This window comes from Condylostylus longicornis, unplaced genomic scaffold (assembly GCF_029603195.1).
Source record: "Condylostylus longicornis isolate FDR11 unplaced genomic scaffold, ASM2960319v2 ptg000044l, whole genome shotgun sequence".
Classification (NCBI taxonomy): Eukaryota; Metazoa; Arthropoda; class Insecta; order Diptera; family Dolichopodidae; genus Condylostylus; species Condylostylus longicornis.
The window spans coordinates 11,171,989-11,191,262 of record NW_026578013.1 but is presented as its reverse complement, the minus strand read 5'-3'; the positions used below and the strand labels follow the sequence as shown (position 1 = coordinate 11,191,262).

Sequence of the window (19,274 nt, the reverse complement as noted above, 5' to 3'; positions counted from 1 at the left end):
AGTTATAAAATATAAAACAGACTGTTATAAACTGATTTTGTACGCATCATTGATTTTTCAATATTCTTTTTTTTTTTAGTTTAAATTATTACCCATGAGTAACTAGTATTAAATATATATATACGAGTATAATAAAAGAAAGGAATGACTAATTTTAGTGTTATAACAGCAAAATATGAATGAATATGAATGAGTAGAGCACACAAAATTTCATGAAGCGCAGCACTAAAAATACAATTAAAATATTTCATATGCCATTATAAATACAGTTAATATATTATTGTAGATATATAAATAGTAAGACGGTACACTCACTAATAACAGTAGACGTAATTATGTTTTACATAGACGTATAGACATTTTATAACCTCCTCCTATAGTTTTATTATTAAAATATTTATTAAAAATTTTATAATAATTAATTTGTTATTCTCTCATTTTCTTTTTTTTATGTAATTATTTATTGTAGTTATATATAGTCGACTTAAGAGCTTCGAATAAAATTATGTGCAATGATCTTACTATTAAGAAAAAAAAATCGAATGCTTCTACATAAGCAGTCATTTGATACACATATTCCATAAGTGAATTCAATAGTGTGTATTTTCGATATTTTTATGTCAAATCGATTAGATTACTGTAAAATATGAAATCAAATAAATATTTTAAATAAGTTATACGTAAAAGCACATTTTGTATTATTTAGTAATAACGTAATTCTATATAGTTCACATTTCGTTCACTCCGAGTTTTCATTAATTTAAGTCAGATACTCGTATATAAACCTATACTCCTTTCGTAATTGTATATCTGACAATGGATTATTTATTTGGATACATTTAATTAAGTTGTTTACAAATTTTGAACAATCGACTAGACTTGTCACTTTACAAAAGTGACTGAATAGCTACTGAATTTTCATGTTATTTTATTATTTAGAAAATCTTGATACCTATAGGCTCTAACACATGAAAAAAATTTCTCTTTTGTAACTTGCATTATATGAATGTACTATGATAGTGCTATTGCCTTACTAACTTCTCATTAAGTGAATAGAAAAGTGAGATAAAAATAAAACCTTTAGCAAGTAAGTATACTTAAAAGTGGATTATTAAAAACAATTGTAACGTGAGATAATAACGTGAGACTCGCATGTTTAATTATTATTAACCCGGTTTTGATGTATTTCGGGTAAGGGGCTATGAAAAGTAAGTAAATTGAGAACGAAATCGTAAATTTCGTTATAAGTGTTTGTATCACGCTTCAAAACAATTTAACAAGATCTTTTAATAACTCCAATATGCATTCAATCTTTAAAGAGAACAAAGCCAGAAAAATTCGTTCATATTATAAAATAACCAAAAGGGACATAGCTTGTTCAAAATAATTAAAACATATTCGATCAAAATTTTTAGAAAAACTAAAATATTTACTTAAAGATTTAAAACCAACTAAACTACAAATTTAGAACCGTAAACAAAAAACGGTAACAAATATGTAGATTGCTAACATATTTCAAGTTTTAACAAAAACCCGAGCCAGTAAACAACCAAAAAACCAAAAATAAATATCATCAACATTTTAAGATTATTGGAATATTTTCGAAGGAAAACAAAAATAATTTTCAATCCATATAATGCAGCAGTTTATAGTTTATGTTTGCAGAATCTACTAGATTTCAACATAACTCCCTAACTTTAAAAAATGGAAACTTATTTCCAAAAACAAAAAATTCAAATATACTCAAATGGGAATAAATGTTTCACCTGAAGTAAAATATTTGTTTCTCTTGTTTTGTTTATTTTTATATCGAATCCGCAAAAAGTTGAACAATTTAAATATTTTGAAAAAATAAAAAACTCTTCTATTTCAAAAAAAATTCAAAAGTTTTGCAAATACTCATTGGAAAAAGTTGTTCAGAACTGTCAACTGATTTGTAGTTTTTTCATTTTTTTTTAACAAATGATTTGAAGTTTTCAAATATTTACAATTCTTATATTTTTAAATATAAAATGTGCTTATTGTTAAAAACAAAATTTTTAAATAACAACATTACAATTGAAACTAAAACAAAATATAAATTGGAATTAAATAAAGTTGTTGTACAAAATCATTTGCAATCAGTTCAATATACCTGTGTTGTTTATTAACCCTATAGTGCCAGGTTTCTAAATCATTGTCACGTAAGCGACTCAACAAATATGCCATTTGATTATCTGATTCGTTTTTTAATTTGTTTCTTTTGTTAATACAACTAATAAGTTAAAATATTGTCACCTGTGTTAATGCATGTATTGCTAAAATTTGACGTTTGATATTATTTCACAAAAACTAGCTGTTTTATAAGCTTCACAAAAAAAGAGAATGCTGCTTACCATGTTTTTAACTTTAAAACTTTTACGACACACATTGCTGCTTTCTTGATTACTGCATTTGTTGGTATCGAAGGTGTACATCCGTAGGTTTAAGTACTATATTTTAGACATAAAAGCTATATGGGTACGACAATATATTAAAATTTTACTATACAGTTACTAAAATTAAGATAAAAATGGTTCTATTCTGAAAGAAGTGAAGAGACTCTGATTTCAATTGAGTTTAACCTTTTGAGTGCACATATGTTTCACTTTTGTCCAGCAATATTTTTAAAATGATGTCGGTTGTAAATTATTTAATTAGTTTTCTTTAAATTCTCAAGAGCCAATGCAAAACATTTGAGCATATAAGAAACTATAAGTGTTTTTATTACACAGGGATATTAAAAAATAAAAAATTTAAGCTTTTTGGCGAATTTAAGGACAAGAAACAAAATTTTTTATATGTGTGCACTCAACGTCCCTAAAAATAAGTGTGCAATCAAAAGGTCAAATACTATAGTTCAAGTTTCTTAATTTTTTCCGTTATTAAGATTTTACGTAGATATTGATTTGTATGCTTAGCGTCAAAATGCAGTTACAGTTTAATAAATTTAAATTATGTGGAGCCTATTAGACGCTCAAAACATAAATCATTACGGTTCAGTACCGTGCATTAGAGGGTTAAATATATGTTTAAGTATAATATTTTTATTTTTCATAACGATTCTTTTTTTCGTTTGTTGATTCCATAAATGTGCATACAATGGAATAGTTTTTTTTTATAAGCCTGCAGCTATTTTTATATTTTCGATGGAATATCATCAATAATTCAAATAGCCATTAATTTTTTTAAGTTAGTTAATTTTTTATTATATATAAGCATATGTAAGTATGTTCCTAATTTTATTGTACAGAATAAGGTTACCATATTAGAAATTGAAGAAAAAAAATTTTTTTTTTTGATAAATTTTCTTGCATTTTTTCGACAATGTCTTTTAATAAAGTACACTTTATTTAGATCAATGACTTCAGTATTATTACTTTAACCATAAAAAATTACCTAAATTTTCCAAAAAAACATGATATCCAAAAGGATTAAAAATACTCCAACATGTGAACATGAACACATACTATGTGTATGTATATATGTATATATATTTATGTATGTATGTATATAAGTATGCTATGTTACTTGTGTTGGAAACAGGAATTTTATGTAAATGTGGTAAAGATTGTGATGTGATATAATCGATTTGCATCAAAAAGGTACAATCTTACTCTATGTAAGTGTAGTTTTATATAGATTTATGAATATAAAAGAATAATGATTTCAAAATTTAATAGCATTTCTGACCTATATTGTTGCTTTTATAATTATTTTCCATACAAAATATTACAAAAAAAAAATGCAGAGTTCCTTAACACATTTATTTTTCATCCTAATATTTTGGGAATTACATGTCCATATAAAATATTAATAGCTATACATAAACTTTTATAGTATGACATACAAGCATTAAAGGATAATTTAATCACATTGAAAATATAAAATAAGTACAAATTGTGTTCTGGATCTTTATTCTATTTTATTATATGCAGCATGTCTGAAATTGAGGAAGGTTTACAATTTTCATTTATTGTAGATTAATACTTCAACGAATTTACGTACTTATTACATTATACTTTCATCAACAACTCATAAAATTTAATAATGTTTTTAATAAACTATTTAGAATAATAATCTCTATACAAAACCCTCACTTAATACCTTATATGGATGAATATAGTCCATTAAAGTATTATGTTTTATGTAATTCAAGTAAATTATTAATTTGCTGTTCCTAAATTTTTTGAATCCAATATATTTCTATTAATATATTAGAAGGAAAGAACTTATAAAAAATTACAATGCATTTAATGATGCAGGTTTTGCAACCAGACACTCGATTTTAATCGATTTGTCAAAAAAATTTTCATAATCTCTGTTGCAACAAGAGTTGAAGAATATTAATAAGCTCATTGGAAAATTGTGAAACGTGATTAATGCAGTAGGGCCCCTACAATAAGTATAGTATAACCGCACTCTCCGTTACATACAATTTCTAAACGACTTTAAACAAATTTTTTTATTGGATCTTTTCAATGTGAGGTGCTTAATGCCAAAAATTTAAAAGAAATAAGTATCCTTGAAAGACTATAAAATAATTAGAAAAGCAAAATCTCAATTATGGACAGATTATTTATTATGACATAAACTAAATTCTTGATTTTTAAGAAAACTTCACATTTCATGGAATATCACCCCTACTAGGCTCGTCACCTAATAAACCCAACATTGCAAGAAATTGATTCATGGTCATTTACGATATCATGTATCAGTCCTATGCTCCTCCCAGAAAAGTAGGACATAAAACATAAAAGACCACCCTCATTCAAATTGGATTTTCTTATTGTTTTCAGTTAACAGTGTTTTTAACTGAATACAATAAGCAATATGATAAAGTTCCCAAGAATCTAGCTCAATATAGCCCAATTTTGATTTAAAATTGAGTTAAATGGAAAAGAGCGCTAATTTAGAGCTTCATACTGATTCGGAATGACAAATATTACCTTTGCACGTTCCTTAAAAAGGGTATTTTTAAGGTTTTTCAATATTTCATACCGTTTTTTTTGTAAAATAGATCAGGATCTGTTACAAATCTTTTATTTTTGATAAAGTATTCAAGGAATGAACTCAAAAGTAATATATATGACACTTGACGTATACCAGTTTTCATTTCTCTCATTATATTAAGTAATTCTAAGATTAATCAAAATTTAAATTAAAAAAAAAATGGCCCCATAATCTCAGAATTGAAAAATTTTCTATTTCTATTATTTTAATGATCAGCAAAAAACGAAACCAAATTAACTTTGTAGACTAAGGAAGTCAATTATAAGACTAATATAATTAAGTAGCAAAGTTGTCCGTTAAAATAAATAATTTCAATATACATATACATAATTAATACGAGAAAATGGAGAAATAAAATTTACACAATAAATAAACCAAATAAAAAAAAATGGCATTCTTCTAACGTTACACAACGTAAGGTGAAAAAATTTTTCTTTCTTTCTGTTTTTTATATTACTTAAGTATTTGTTAACATTAATAAACACGCTTTTGGCATCAAGCTATCTAATTAATTATATAAAATACCATCAAGCTGAAAATAAGTAAGCAATAATAATAAAAATCATTGAAATTTTTATTAAATTCATAAATAAAAATTAAAAATTAAAATGTGCTTATTAATTTTGTTACGGCGTTCTTTTTATTGCAATTGTGATTTTAAAATCAACACTAGTTTATTCAATAGTTTTATAAGGCGAATGCGTTTCATTTTTTTAATAATAAATTTAAAATTTGATTAATTAAAAACTAGAAATTTGCAATTATCGGAATCGGAATCAATAAAACTCGGAAAAAAATGCACATAAAAATTTCAAGACATCTAGAAATCAGATGAACTGTTGACTTTACGGAATAATATTAGACGAGATTATAATTTAAAAAGTTATTGACTTGTTGTAGACTTCAAATTTTTCATCCGATATATGTATTTAATTTTCAAGATTTTGAGTCTTTTAAAATTAAAAGTAGATTTTTCATTCGGATTAATGAGTCTTAAAGGTCAGTTTTCCTATGTAACGTAAAAATTTCGTTAATAGCGGATAACTTCAAAAAAGAAATTTGATGTTCGGCATATTTTGAAATAAGTATATAAAATGTCAAATTCTCATCTTAATATGTAAAAAATTCGTATATTGAATTCGTTAATATTAGAGATTGTATTGGCAACTACTTGTACTCTTTGACATATTAATCATATTTTTTCCACGTAAACGCTTATTCACAATATAATAACGCTACGACAAATCCAATTTTAGTATTACAAATTTTGTATATACTTATTTTAATATCTAAACTTATAATTATTTATGAGTAGAAATAAAAAACACTAACTATACTTAACGTATATTATTCAATTGAAAAGCAAAAGTAAAAAATTAAAAATATTAATAAAGTACTTTGACAGTTCAATTCCAGTACAATAAAAATTTTTAACGCCTCAATTAAAGAAAAGCGTAAGCGTAAAGCGTTTTTAAGAAATATGCAAATTTTTCTTTTTATTCTTACTTATATACTTTGTATTACGCTAATTTATGTACGCATTGCAATTTTTAATAATAAAAAATGAAATTATTCTATATCAGAATTGAAATATAAACAAGACTATTACAGAATTAAGTCTAAGGTATAAGAAAATTTACTATTATTTCAAATGAATTCTAAATCCATTTATGGAAAACTAAGCAATACTTACATACATATATACAAATTACAATTCCAAAAAGATTTTTTTTCTATTCTGTTTTTTATTTATTTTTTTTAACTAATTTGCATCAAATCATTTCGTTTAAAAAAGTGAAAAAAAAAGCAAATGACTCTGAGTCATAAAAGATCATAATATAAAAGAAAAACTTAAAATAAATAAAATAAAAGTGAATTGTTGGATGCTATTAATGTGTGCCATTTTCATTTTAATTTCATGAACACAACAATAAACAAATGGAAAAAAGGAGGAGAACAATTTAAACTTTGAAATCCAAATTAAAAAAATAAAATGAAGAAGAAAAAGAATCGGCATTAAATAAATTCAGTTTGATAACAAAAAAAAAAAAGAAAAGTAAAACGACAATAAAAAAACACAAAAAAAAATTAACAAAAGGCTATAAAATTTTTTTCAAAGCTCCATTGACAACGACAGAGAGCAGCACACTTTCTAAGTAAAAAAGAAATCCAAATATAAAGAAAAATTCTTTTTTTTTTTTTTAATTTTTAATTCCCTTTCTGCAGTTAAATATTTAAACAGAATACAAAATAATCAGGGATATTTGGCATTTTAGTGCCATTTACATATAAAGTACAATATTTTTAGTTGCAAAACCTCAATTTGACATATCGATAATCTGGATTTCCTCAAGCAAATTTCAAATGTTGTTAAATAACCGTTTCAAATTAAAATAAATATTAGTTGATTATATTAGATTTAAATTATTAGAATGACAGGATTTGAAATAATTGTACTTTTATTGTGAACAGTGTTGCCAAATAGATTAGCCCTAATCTCTTCATTTTAAATAAAATCTTCACTTCGAAGATTTCGAAAGTGTCACGATTTCAATTCCAAGATTAAAATTAAAGATCAAAAAGAACAACTAATGGCATGCCCAATGACATAGGATGTCATAAGCGCATTTAGAATCAAGTGCGAAGAATATAAAAAACTTTTTGTCATGGAAGTAGAGTTAACAAGCGTAATCCATTAAATTGACTTTTTGATCATTTTTTTTTGTAAATTTTGAAAACACTCTAATTCTGAAAAATTTCAGTAGCATTAAAAATCTTAATTTTGAAGATATTTTTGTAATTAAAATTTAAATATTTTAAAAATCTTATTCTGAAGTTTCGCGCAAAAAATATAACCAAAATACTTTCATTTTGAAGAGAAATTTTCACTTTTAGTAGCGCTGATTGTGATCTGTTATGATATCTCGTCGGCTATTAGTATTGATCTTTTTCTATTATGAAGCCGCCGACGGTTGTCAAATGCTTAAATGAATGCATACTTAATTCGTAAAATGCTACTTACGTTATATTGAATTGAAAATCTGAGCAAATTAATATTAAAATTACAAAAATAACATCTGCAAAATTCTCTGGTTTACTGTACTCTTTCTTATTACGTTGTTTACCACTGGAAAGACGATTTCCGAAACGATTTGTATTGAAAAAATGGCGACAAAAAATGCAAAATTGGCAGAGAGAAAATAAATAATTTACAAAAACAAAAAAGTAAAGAAAAAAAATGGTAAAATAGCTAATAAATTATCACTTAATTTATATTATCGATGATTTCAATTCATTTCTTATACCCAATTCTTCTTTCTATTCATTCACAGAATAATGAAGTTTTAGTGTTGTACAGACTATTTATTAACCATTTTTGTAAAATTGAAAATTGAATATTAGAGAATTTGATAGATTTGAAAAATTAAGTTTTCAATGTGTACAGTACCTGTTAAATTTATTAAATGCTCTTTGATAATTCAAAATTTTTAGTTATCACGAATTTCTTAAATCAAAATCGATCTTCGTTTCTTCAAAAATATATGAAACATAGGAATTTATGAATAACTAAAACTGAAAAAACTTCGCCCTTTTGATGTGATTAAATCGAAAAATTATACAAAATGTCTTCCAGAAGCCAAATTTCAATTGCAATCAAATTACGCAAATTAGTAAAACTAAGCGTCGATTTTAAATATATACACTTGAAGAAATAAAGTACATAAATGAGGCCCCAGCAATGAAAGGTATGATAATTAAAGGTTAGCAAAAATTTTTTACACCCTTTGTTATAATCTGAACTGCTTTTCCTTAACTTTATTTACAAATATTAATTTACTTTCGAGAGTACGTGGCAATTTTTTAAATTGCTATTTCAACTCTTGTTTTGTCCAGTAGCTTTACTGAAAATTAAATCAACGTAGCGTGGGTCAGAAATGAAATAGTTTGATGCTGGCCCAACAGAGCACGGAAAAACGATATTAAAGACTCAAATAAACAATAATGTCGGTGTTCTGTGAAAAATGAAAACGTGAATTTAACCGATCAGAAACTGTTAAACAAAATAGCATAATTTCAAAAATAAAAAGATACGTACATAAATATCACGTAAAACTCATAATTAAATAAAAATTGTTTATTTTTTATACCTGTACGAACGTATATGTTCGAAAGGTATAATAAATTTGTCTTCCGTTTGTAATACCAAGAATTTTGTAAATCCGTCTGTCTCAACGATAACTCAAAAACTAATTGAGTCAGGCTCACCAAATTTGCACAAAACATTTGTAACAGTAAATGTCGAAACCCTATATAAATTAAGAAAAAATTGTTGAAGCTATAATATGGAAAATATACGATTTAGGGCTATTAAGCGTGATTAAAATCATTGAAATTTCTTAAATATTTGTAATAGTTGCCATACAACTTTAAAATGTACTTGGTCATATAACTTAGAAATTGTTAAAACTATACAGTACTAAAATTTTGCAATAACATTTATGGTAAAATGGCCATAATTTTTGGTACAGGCAGTAAAGATATCAAGAGCGATTATGATAACAACCATACAACTTCAAAACTTATTTGGTCCTATATTATGGGAACTATTGAAATTACAACGCTGAAATTTTGCATAAACGAATATGGTAATATGGCCATTTATTTCAATAAAATTTCCTTGCGACAGTGTGAGTGCATGTAGTATATGCAAGCAGTGCCTGGTAAGTACGTATAAAACAAGTACACATATAAAATACCATAGGAATATGTGTCATACAGTGTGGCACAATGTGGTAATTAACATAAAGAACTTAAAATCATTCATTCGCACTGGTATCACACAGCTGAAAGAGTCAACTCTACCTTTTCTTGTTTCATTTACTTTTGCTTTGTTTTACTAAAGCACCAAAGCGTTATAAAAATTGAAGCGTTATGAATGTTAAGAAAATTGAAAATAAAATGAAAAAAAAAAAAACAAAAATAATTAAAATTGATTCCCTCCTTTTCTCTACAATAGTTTTTTAATAATTTTTTTTTTTTGTTCAAAATAACACTTACCTTGGAATCATAATTAAGTAACTAAGTAAACGTCTAAGGTCTTCCGGTTTTAAACGTTCTCTACGTGGATTTGCCGGAAATAATAATAACGGTCCACCTCTACGATCTCGGCCACCACTTAAATAAACGATACGTTCTTGTAATAAAGATAAAATATCTCTGGCTCGTTCCATTTTGCATGAATTTTTCTTTTTTGTGTATTTTAGATTTTCAATTTTTTATTTTTTGTCTTATGCTATGCTATTTTCTTTTCTAAGTTAACTACTTTACTGTTTTTTTTTTTTGTCCGTACTTAATAATTCAATTCCTCTGATTCCAAATATGAATGAAGTAAAAGTACAATGTGTAAGTGAATAAAGTAAGAGTAGTGATGATTGATTAATAAAATTTCTAAGTTGATGATGATGGGGTAATGATGATAGATTTTTTGTTTTTGATTAGAGTTCTGTTTTTTTTTTTTGTTTTATTTGTTTTTCTATAAGATTCTTAATTTGTAATATCCGAGATTCCAAAATAAATATGTATATGTATGTATGGAAATAAAAATCCTATTGTAATTATATCTGAAATTATAAAGAAAAAAAAACAAAAATAATTAATTATTTTTCATTTCGGAATAATTGAATAAATGCTTAATTTAATTTTAAAATGAATAAATAAATTACAATTATAATTTAATTTAAATTCTTAATTTTAGCATAAATCTTATACTTAGTGAAGTTTACAAGTGATCCAACTTTGAATTAATAAAATTACACTAAAATAATTATTTTGACATTGTTGACACCAATTCAAGAACTTTATAACTTTAAGAGTTCATAAACAAACGTAAAGTCCTTATGAATTATGCAATAAATGCAAAGAGAAGTGATAAAATTGTATTTAATATTAAATTTAAATTTAAATTATTGTTTTTTTTGTCCAACAAAAATTTTTTTTCAATTTAATTTAATTTTGGTGATTTTAAGTACGAAATCAAAGGCCAGATTCTGAGAAGCAAATCTCTAAGCGAATTTGATGTCATAATAATTTTGAAAAATTTTGCAATACTTAAACATGAACCGTTAAGATAATCACATTTAACTTTGTGCAATTTTCCCGAATGATTTCTATCTCAGAAATTACTCACATACTTACTTATCGGAATTTGGCATTGCCACATAATGATCGATACAAAAATCCTCATTTGTACTCCCCTTCATCAAAATCAAAATCGAAATTCATATTACAAAGCTTATGTGAGTAGTTAGGAATAATTGCGCTAACATTTATGCTTATAGATGGCTTTTATATCATTATTAGGAAATTAAATGTCAAAATCTTGACATTAGATTTTATAAGTTAGTTTTTAAATTACTAACAAGAGAAATTTTTAAATTATTAACATAAAAGAATTTTCATACAGAAAATCACTATAATATGAACATAAAATTCTTATGTGGCATCCATATTAAACCGCAGACAACCACAACGATCAACTAATAAGTATTTCAAAAAAGAGAATGGGCAATGAGAAAATCACTAAGTTTTTATGACATTTTTTACCATATATTTAAATTAAAGAATTAGAACTTCAAATTCCAAAAAAGATTAATAACTTCTGTTTTCAAAATGTTCATTAATTTCTCGTGTTCTTAAAATTTCAAGTTAAAACGCTTACTCCTTTATAATTTTATTACACACTAACACAAAAAAAATATTTAATTTAAAATACAAATTTTATGCTTTTTCTTCCGAAAATCTCATACTTTCATCCCTTTCATTATTACTTTTGTATAAAATTCTTATAAAATTTTTATATTTTTGTTATGAAAGCAAAATATTTCGAATCAGAGACTGAGGCGAGAATATTTCACAATCATTACCAGTAAAACGCCATAGAATGAACCACCCTTAAAACAAATTTATCTGTATAGAAAATAATTATTAAGTATATGAAGTCAGCAAAGTTTACAATTTAATATTTAGATTTAAGTGATTCGTTTTACAGAAGCTTTACTGTATTTAACATTTTAACAAATACTAAGTGTGAATTTTTTTAGTGACCAATTAAATTCACGTTTTGCATATGTCACTTCATTTGCGAAATCATACAATGGAACATCTCTAGATAATTTTCTTTTGGAATTCATCAAATACATATGTGGTTTAAATCGACTGTCTCGCACATTGATTTGAATTCTGAGTTAATATTTAATGGCTGATGATCACTAACTAAGATCACCATACATTGGAGTAATTCACTCGTATTTTTATTCCCTATATAAGTATATCACTTTAAATTCAAAAACCAAACACATAAAAATTCATCCTATAAATCAAATTTATCTTCTTTATATCAAAAATATTTTTTTTATATGCACCTTCTTTGAACTAAGTAACATAATTATTGATTAAAACACATATAACATCCTGACACTGAATATATAATTGTATCTTATCAAATGTAGATTTATCTGTAGGGAGGAAAATTTGTATAAGTAATAACCTCGCGAATATAAAAAAAAATTTATGGGGAAAAAAGGTATTAGTAAGCAAGAAAAAAAACGTTATACCAACGCTGTTATTCACATACTTAATGTATAAAATATTTTGTATATATATGTATGTATGTATATATATACACATACATATATACTTAACTTTTTTAAGCATTATTTATGAGACTAAAATTTTATATAGTTGCACAAATTTTATAGGGGTCGCGGTATTTAAATACATACAAATTTTTTATTTATTTTATAATATTCACCTAGGTAAAAATTTACTGTTAAGTTCTTATATTAACAAATAAAATAAGAATACAAAATTACAAGCATACAAACTTAAACTACTTTTGAAAAACATTTTTTTTTTATGTTTTCTTAACAATGTTTGAATACCTTGTGGTTTCATTTCTCATTCTTAAATTTTTCGTTCGCAAAAAAAAAATAAAGTTTTACACAATAAAGATTTTGTAATTTTTTACAAAAACAAGAAAAAAAAAATTTAAAAATATTAAAATTATCCTTGTTGTGAACGAAAAAGTAAAAGAAAAGGAAAAATTTGTTGTTAGTAGGGAAGTAGAATATTGTTCTTAAACCGTTATTAAGATTTAAAAATATGTAAGTAAAGTATTTTCCATAAAGATTTCATGATTTTAATTTATGGGTTTTCTATAGATTACTTACTTAAATTTTGTAAGCACGTGTAATAATTTAATAGAATAGTGTAATTTTAAGTAAGTTTCTTTATAAGTTTTTAAGTATATTGAATTAAAATCCTTTATAATTAATAGTTACATAAATAAATCCATGTTGTATAACAGTTGGAGTTCTATAGTTATGAGTGAATTTACCAGCATATTAATCAATACCTAATTTAATGCATACAAATTGTAATTTATAGCTTTATATTTGCCTTTGACATCAAATAATTTAAAAATTATTATTTTAAACAACTATATGCAAGCATATTGCAATTCTTAATGTTGAAGAAGTTTAAATAGAACAAAAATTTTTCTTACTTTTTGACAGCTATTATGAAGTCTATTAAATATTATTATTGGCAAAAACTCAATTGGATAAACTCAGGGTCAAATAAAAGCACACATGTTAGTAGAATCTTAAAATCCAATTTTTAAATTGATATTATTGCTTTCTATCTATATATAAGTTAAAAGTTGAATACTATAAAAAAAAGGACTCAAGCGCATTTCAAATAAAAAATATTTTACCCTGAACACAATTTTTTTTTTTTGAATTTATAACACACAAGTGTATAATGCGATTAAGTATAGGCACTTATATCGGAATTCTAACATTATTAACACTACTTTGAGTTTGACTCGTTTTGGACTTTTCGGGCCGGAGTAATGCAAAATTCATTCTATTTAATTTAATTAAATTGAATAATTTAAAATGAGTGGGAATTTTCAACACAATTAAATTAACAAATATTAATTACTTACAAGTAATTATCAAAGCAGCAAATCCATATTACATAAATTTTTAGTTTCCGGAATTTAAAATTGAGCTCAGCCATAAAATTATTGTCCATAATTAAAATTAATGTGTGGTTTTTAATCAATGATTAATAAAATATTATTAAAAATTCATTAATGACAAAATTCATTTAATCGATATTACAAAAAATAATCATATATAAGTACTTATTAATAAATTTTTCAGAATTTTGCCACATGATTTAACAATTAATTTAATGTTTTCTCTATTAAAAATTCGTTTTTTTATTAATAAATTCTAATTTACTAAATGACTTGGAATATCAATTATTATTATTAATATTCTCGACAATAAAAATTGATTATTTTGTTAATAAGGTGAATAAATATAAGGTAAATAAATAGAAATTGTAAGCAGAGGACTTACAACAAATTATTGATTGCATTTTAAATTGATATGGTATAAGTACGAACACCCTCATGAAGGTAATAATTAAAATAAATGAAAAATTTAAATCCCAGTTTAATTTTTTCAAATACCATAATAGTAGGTTATTATAAATTTTCTGAAAAAAATTATATTTAAAAATTAAACATAACACTTTATAATTAGACAAACACAATGAACTGTAGTAAGTTTACAATATTAAAGTGAATCCAAACTTGTTAATATTAAATCAAATTGTTTTATGTTTGACTAGAGGTTTATTTGTGAAAGAAGAACTAAAACAATGAGCGGCAACGGTGTACGAATTCCGTTGTTAACTTAGAACAAGACCGGAAAAGCACAGTATGAACAGTACTTTACATATTCTTGGAAACAGATAATGTCAAAAATGTCAGCGGTAAAATAGCAATAGCGGGGAAATTCGCGTCGGTAATTTCGCTTGATTCAGGGTAATCCCTGATTACTATTTTACTTATTTTAAATTCCTTCGGAAATGGGTTTCTCTCTGAATTTAGGCATAAATTTATACAATAAGTGTAAATAATATGCTCTTCAACTAATTTTTCATACACAACATTTTTCTATATTCTATACTTACCATGGTTTTCCCCGGCTCAAACACATAGAGTTTAAAATAAGTTAAAACGAGATTTGAAACTCTTACTTACAATCTCGTCCAGTATAAAACTGTTCTTACATCATAAGTAGTATAATCTTTCGAAAAATAAGTATCTCACCTTAGATGACGAAATCAAAGCAACGAGTTAAAAGCAGAAAAATTTAAGAAATTTTCTGTCCGAACTGAACTTGAATCAGAAACCTAGAGCTTTATAGGCTGGTGCTCTACCAACTGACCTACAGACGTATGAAGAAATTGCCGACGAATTGTTCTTCACATTGTTTCATACTGTAATCCACATAATTACGTCATCCATTTGTTCTGCAGTTGGATTAATATTATTAGTTTAATAGACACAATACTTATTAATTAAAACAACAGTATAAGTATCTCACTTCTAATACGAGATTCTGTGTCAAGTAATTTAGCGAAAGTCCGGGTTATAACACAGAGTTTTAATACCATTTCCCAGTCAATACCTGATTCTAGTTGAACCAGCAAATAAGAAAAATTTAATAATAGAAAAGTATTTTATCAGTGAATTCTGCTAAATATTTAATTTCAATTCTATTAAATTAAAAAAAACTCTCATCTTACTTGAAATTTAATCACTCGTTTAAAAAAAAAACACTTGCAATAGGTTAATTTGACGCCTTAACATTCAATTCATTTTAACTAAGTAGAAGTGTATAAAAACATAAAATTTTTTTAATTAATATGTTCTCAGTTTATTAATCCTTTTAATGAATTATTTGCTTACTGATATTTAAAGCTTATGAATGAATGCAAACCGTAATGAATTTTAAATATTTAATACTCGCGTCAAATAGAAACACCAGACTCAATTAACTTAAATTTCTTTATAATTTTATTAATAATATTAATGCCAATGTTATGAATATTTCGAATTCCAAGTAAATACGTAATTGAATATTAATTAAATATTTGGTATTTAAAAAAAATTAATTTAAAGTAAATAACAAAAATTTAATAAAATTTATTATAATCATTTTGAAATAACAGAATAACCTTTTTGTATAAGTACTCGTACGAAATTAATATTTTAAGTACTCGTAGGAAAATTAAAAAATTAGCTTACGTATATTTTAATTACTTCAGCACAAAGCTATTAGTTTTGCAATAAGTGCTCTTTGACAGCGTGCTTAAATCACTCAATCAATTTAAAAACTACATATATAAATTATTTTGAGCACAGAATTTAATTTATGTTAAATTATGTCAGTGTGTCTGATTTAATAAGAATTTCAAAACTAACCTCATTCAATTTAATATCGAATAAAAAAAAAAATATGAAATCCTTAAAAGTTTCAATGTCATAGAGAAGAAAAAATTAAATTAAAAATAACCTTGATTGACACATTTAACACCTCAAGTCAACTCTAGTATGGTAAAGTATTGAACCACAAAAAATAAAATATTCTCTCTCTTATAAGATCCTTAATAAAACTTAAAAATTTTCCTTATACTTACTTAAAAAAAATTTCATTTTTTTACTATTTTTCATTAATTTATTACTATTAAATTAAAAGGACATTGTAGTTTTATAAGAGCGTATAAATATTTACAATAATTTCATAATTAGAATAAGATTTTATATATAGGGTCTGTAGCTCATTTATATAGCTTATAATATGAAGGGGAGAGAGAAAGAAAAAAGGAAATTAAAAAATAAAAAATTAAATATTTTATAATTCAAGTGAACTTAAAATACACTTGGGGGGGTAAACGTACATACATTAATTAATAAAAAAAAAAAAATTCATATTTTATTGAAGCACTTATAAGTTATACAATATCTGCATTACATGTACAGTTACTTATATAACAATATGCTAGTATATATACGAAACTGCTGATGCAGGTTAAGTACTTACAAATTTTTTAAAAATTCAAAATGGTTTGTAAATTAGCACAGATCACTTGAACAAGCCGAAATATTTTTTTTTTTAAGAAACAATCTTAAGTTGAGTTCGTGTTGGCAGATCTTACTGAGATTTGAAAATTTAGTGTGTTTTTGTGACAATTCTGCAAAAATAGTAGATCGTTTTTATGTACAGAACTTTGACACATCTATTTTCATATTGTCAGCATGAAAATTAGAAAGTGACATAACCTAAAAATTTAATCGAAAAAATTCTAATTATACCTGGAAGAATCAATGCAAATTAATATTTTAGTTCCTGTAAAAAAATTTTAAAGGCTAAGTATTTAGTTTTGAAATGGAAGAAAAGGGATCGAAAGAATTACTTGTCATTTATGCAGTGCTTTTAACTGTTTTTAAAAATAGAGCTGATTTCTTCAAATTTTTAATTTTTTGCTTTTGAAAAGCGTTAACAGAAGTAAAATTACGTTTTAAGATCTGGCAAGAAAACCTCTCACAAATATTTAGGTATACCGAAACTGGTGTTTGCATACTTTTAGGATTAGACCAAAAATTAAAAGAAGATGAAACATGATGACCGAATCCCATTACTAACTAAATTTGTTTAAGAAAATAATGTAATTATTTTTTTTTAACTTTTTACTTTTGTATAAATTTGGAAAAGCTGAAAAATAGTTTCGGACAAATAAGAAACCGAAATTTTGAGTTTCATCAATTTTGACATGAAATCATTTTGTCATTGCATGACGCTTGTCAATGCTTTCTCGCAGTATTCAAGCCACGCTTTTTCTGCATTTTCGAAATTTGATATTTGTAAGTTTTCAATAATAAGTAAGAAATTCAGTTCTTATTTCTTATAATTCAGTACTATAAGGGACTCCTTATAATTATTTAATGCGTTAAATACCAATAAGCTCGGAAATTTCGAAGGGAAACTAAATAAAAATTTTCTTCAATAAGATTTACCGTAAGTATGAAATCGTATAAAATTTCAGCTTTCTATCTTAAAGAGTATACAATTTTTGTAAACGGACATACGGACGAACAAAATTAATTTAATGAACACTTTTTTTTAATTTAGCTGGAAATGAGTTGAAAAGTAAGGACAGCATATAAATATAATAAAAAAATAATTTAAAAAATATAAAATTAAATGAAAAATTTTCAATTTTATGAAATTTTAAAAAATTAACCCTAAAATGGACGTAGAAATTTTTAATGGTTCAAATAAATTTAATGTTATTTTCTCGATTGATAAACTGTAAAATTTATTTCCATTTTTTCTTATTTATTTTTAGCATTGATCGAAAGTAATTTATAATTTAATTTATATAATTTTTTTAAATGTATAATTTATTTTGAATAATTAAGAAACAATAGCTACGATTAAAGAATTTTTATTAATCAATTAAAAAAATCAAAAAATATTCAGTCATTTTGAAATTTATTCAAGTTTTGTAAACAAGACAGGAAACTTTCTTTTAAAAATTTTTAGTGTTGACCACCACATTAAAGCTGTACGAAAGAAACCTCTAAAAAAGAAAAGTTCATTTTTGAAATTAAATAATTTATAAAATCTTTAAAAGTTCAAATGAAATTTAAACTACCAAACCTACTAAAGCTATCAGCAGGACTGATATGATTTGCATCCAGATTTGGGTAAGGTTCGCATTTTAAATAAATAGCTTATCGTTAATTAAGTTAGTACAATTTTGATAGCATTATCTTTTTTTCCTTTAAGAATATTGAAATTTAATTTGTGACCACAGGATTTTTATGAACCAATATAATTAACAAGTCCATTTGAATTATTAAATTTTACGTATTTTAAGTATTTAAAATATTAGAACAAAAACATACGACGTCTGCCTTCAGTAATGTAGAAAAAACTGCAAGTGTACTACTATAAGGCATATAAAACTACATTAATGAAAAGAATGCACTACAGTTAAGTAGTATTGTGATAAATGTCGAAATTGTGCACATTAACCACAAAACGTGTTAAACCACAAAAACAGACAATTAAATTCTATATAAGTTCCACAATGAAATTTATTAATTTAAAGAGACTATAAATTTTATAATGGCAAAAATAAATTAAAACTTAAATTCTAAAAATATTTTCATTTCCTTAAAAAATATATTAAAACAATTTTTAATAACTTTATAATAATTTATAAAATTATTAAATTTGACAACTTATAGAATTAGAACTTGAGAATGTTGATGTACATTATACTTAAAACTTACATTAAATAAATAAGCTTATGTA

General features: G+C 24.6%; 1 protein-coding gene across 1 annotated transcript in view; it reads right to left on the bottom strand.

Moving 5' to 3' along the window:
- Nucleotides 1-10,322, bottom strand: part of LOC129610347 (triple functional domain protein) — a 133,665-nt gene extending 123,343 nt beyond the window's left edge. The window contains exon 1 of the mRNA XM_055522902.1: nucleotides 10,090-10,322. Coding sequence (XP_055378877.1) covers nucleotides 10,090-10,262 — 173 coding nt within the window. The 5' untranslated portion in view covers nucleotides 10,263-10,322. The remainder of the gene's footprint in view (nucleotides 1-10,089) is intronic.
- Between the last annotated feature and the right edge of the window lie 8,952 nt (nucleotides 10,323-19,274).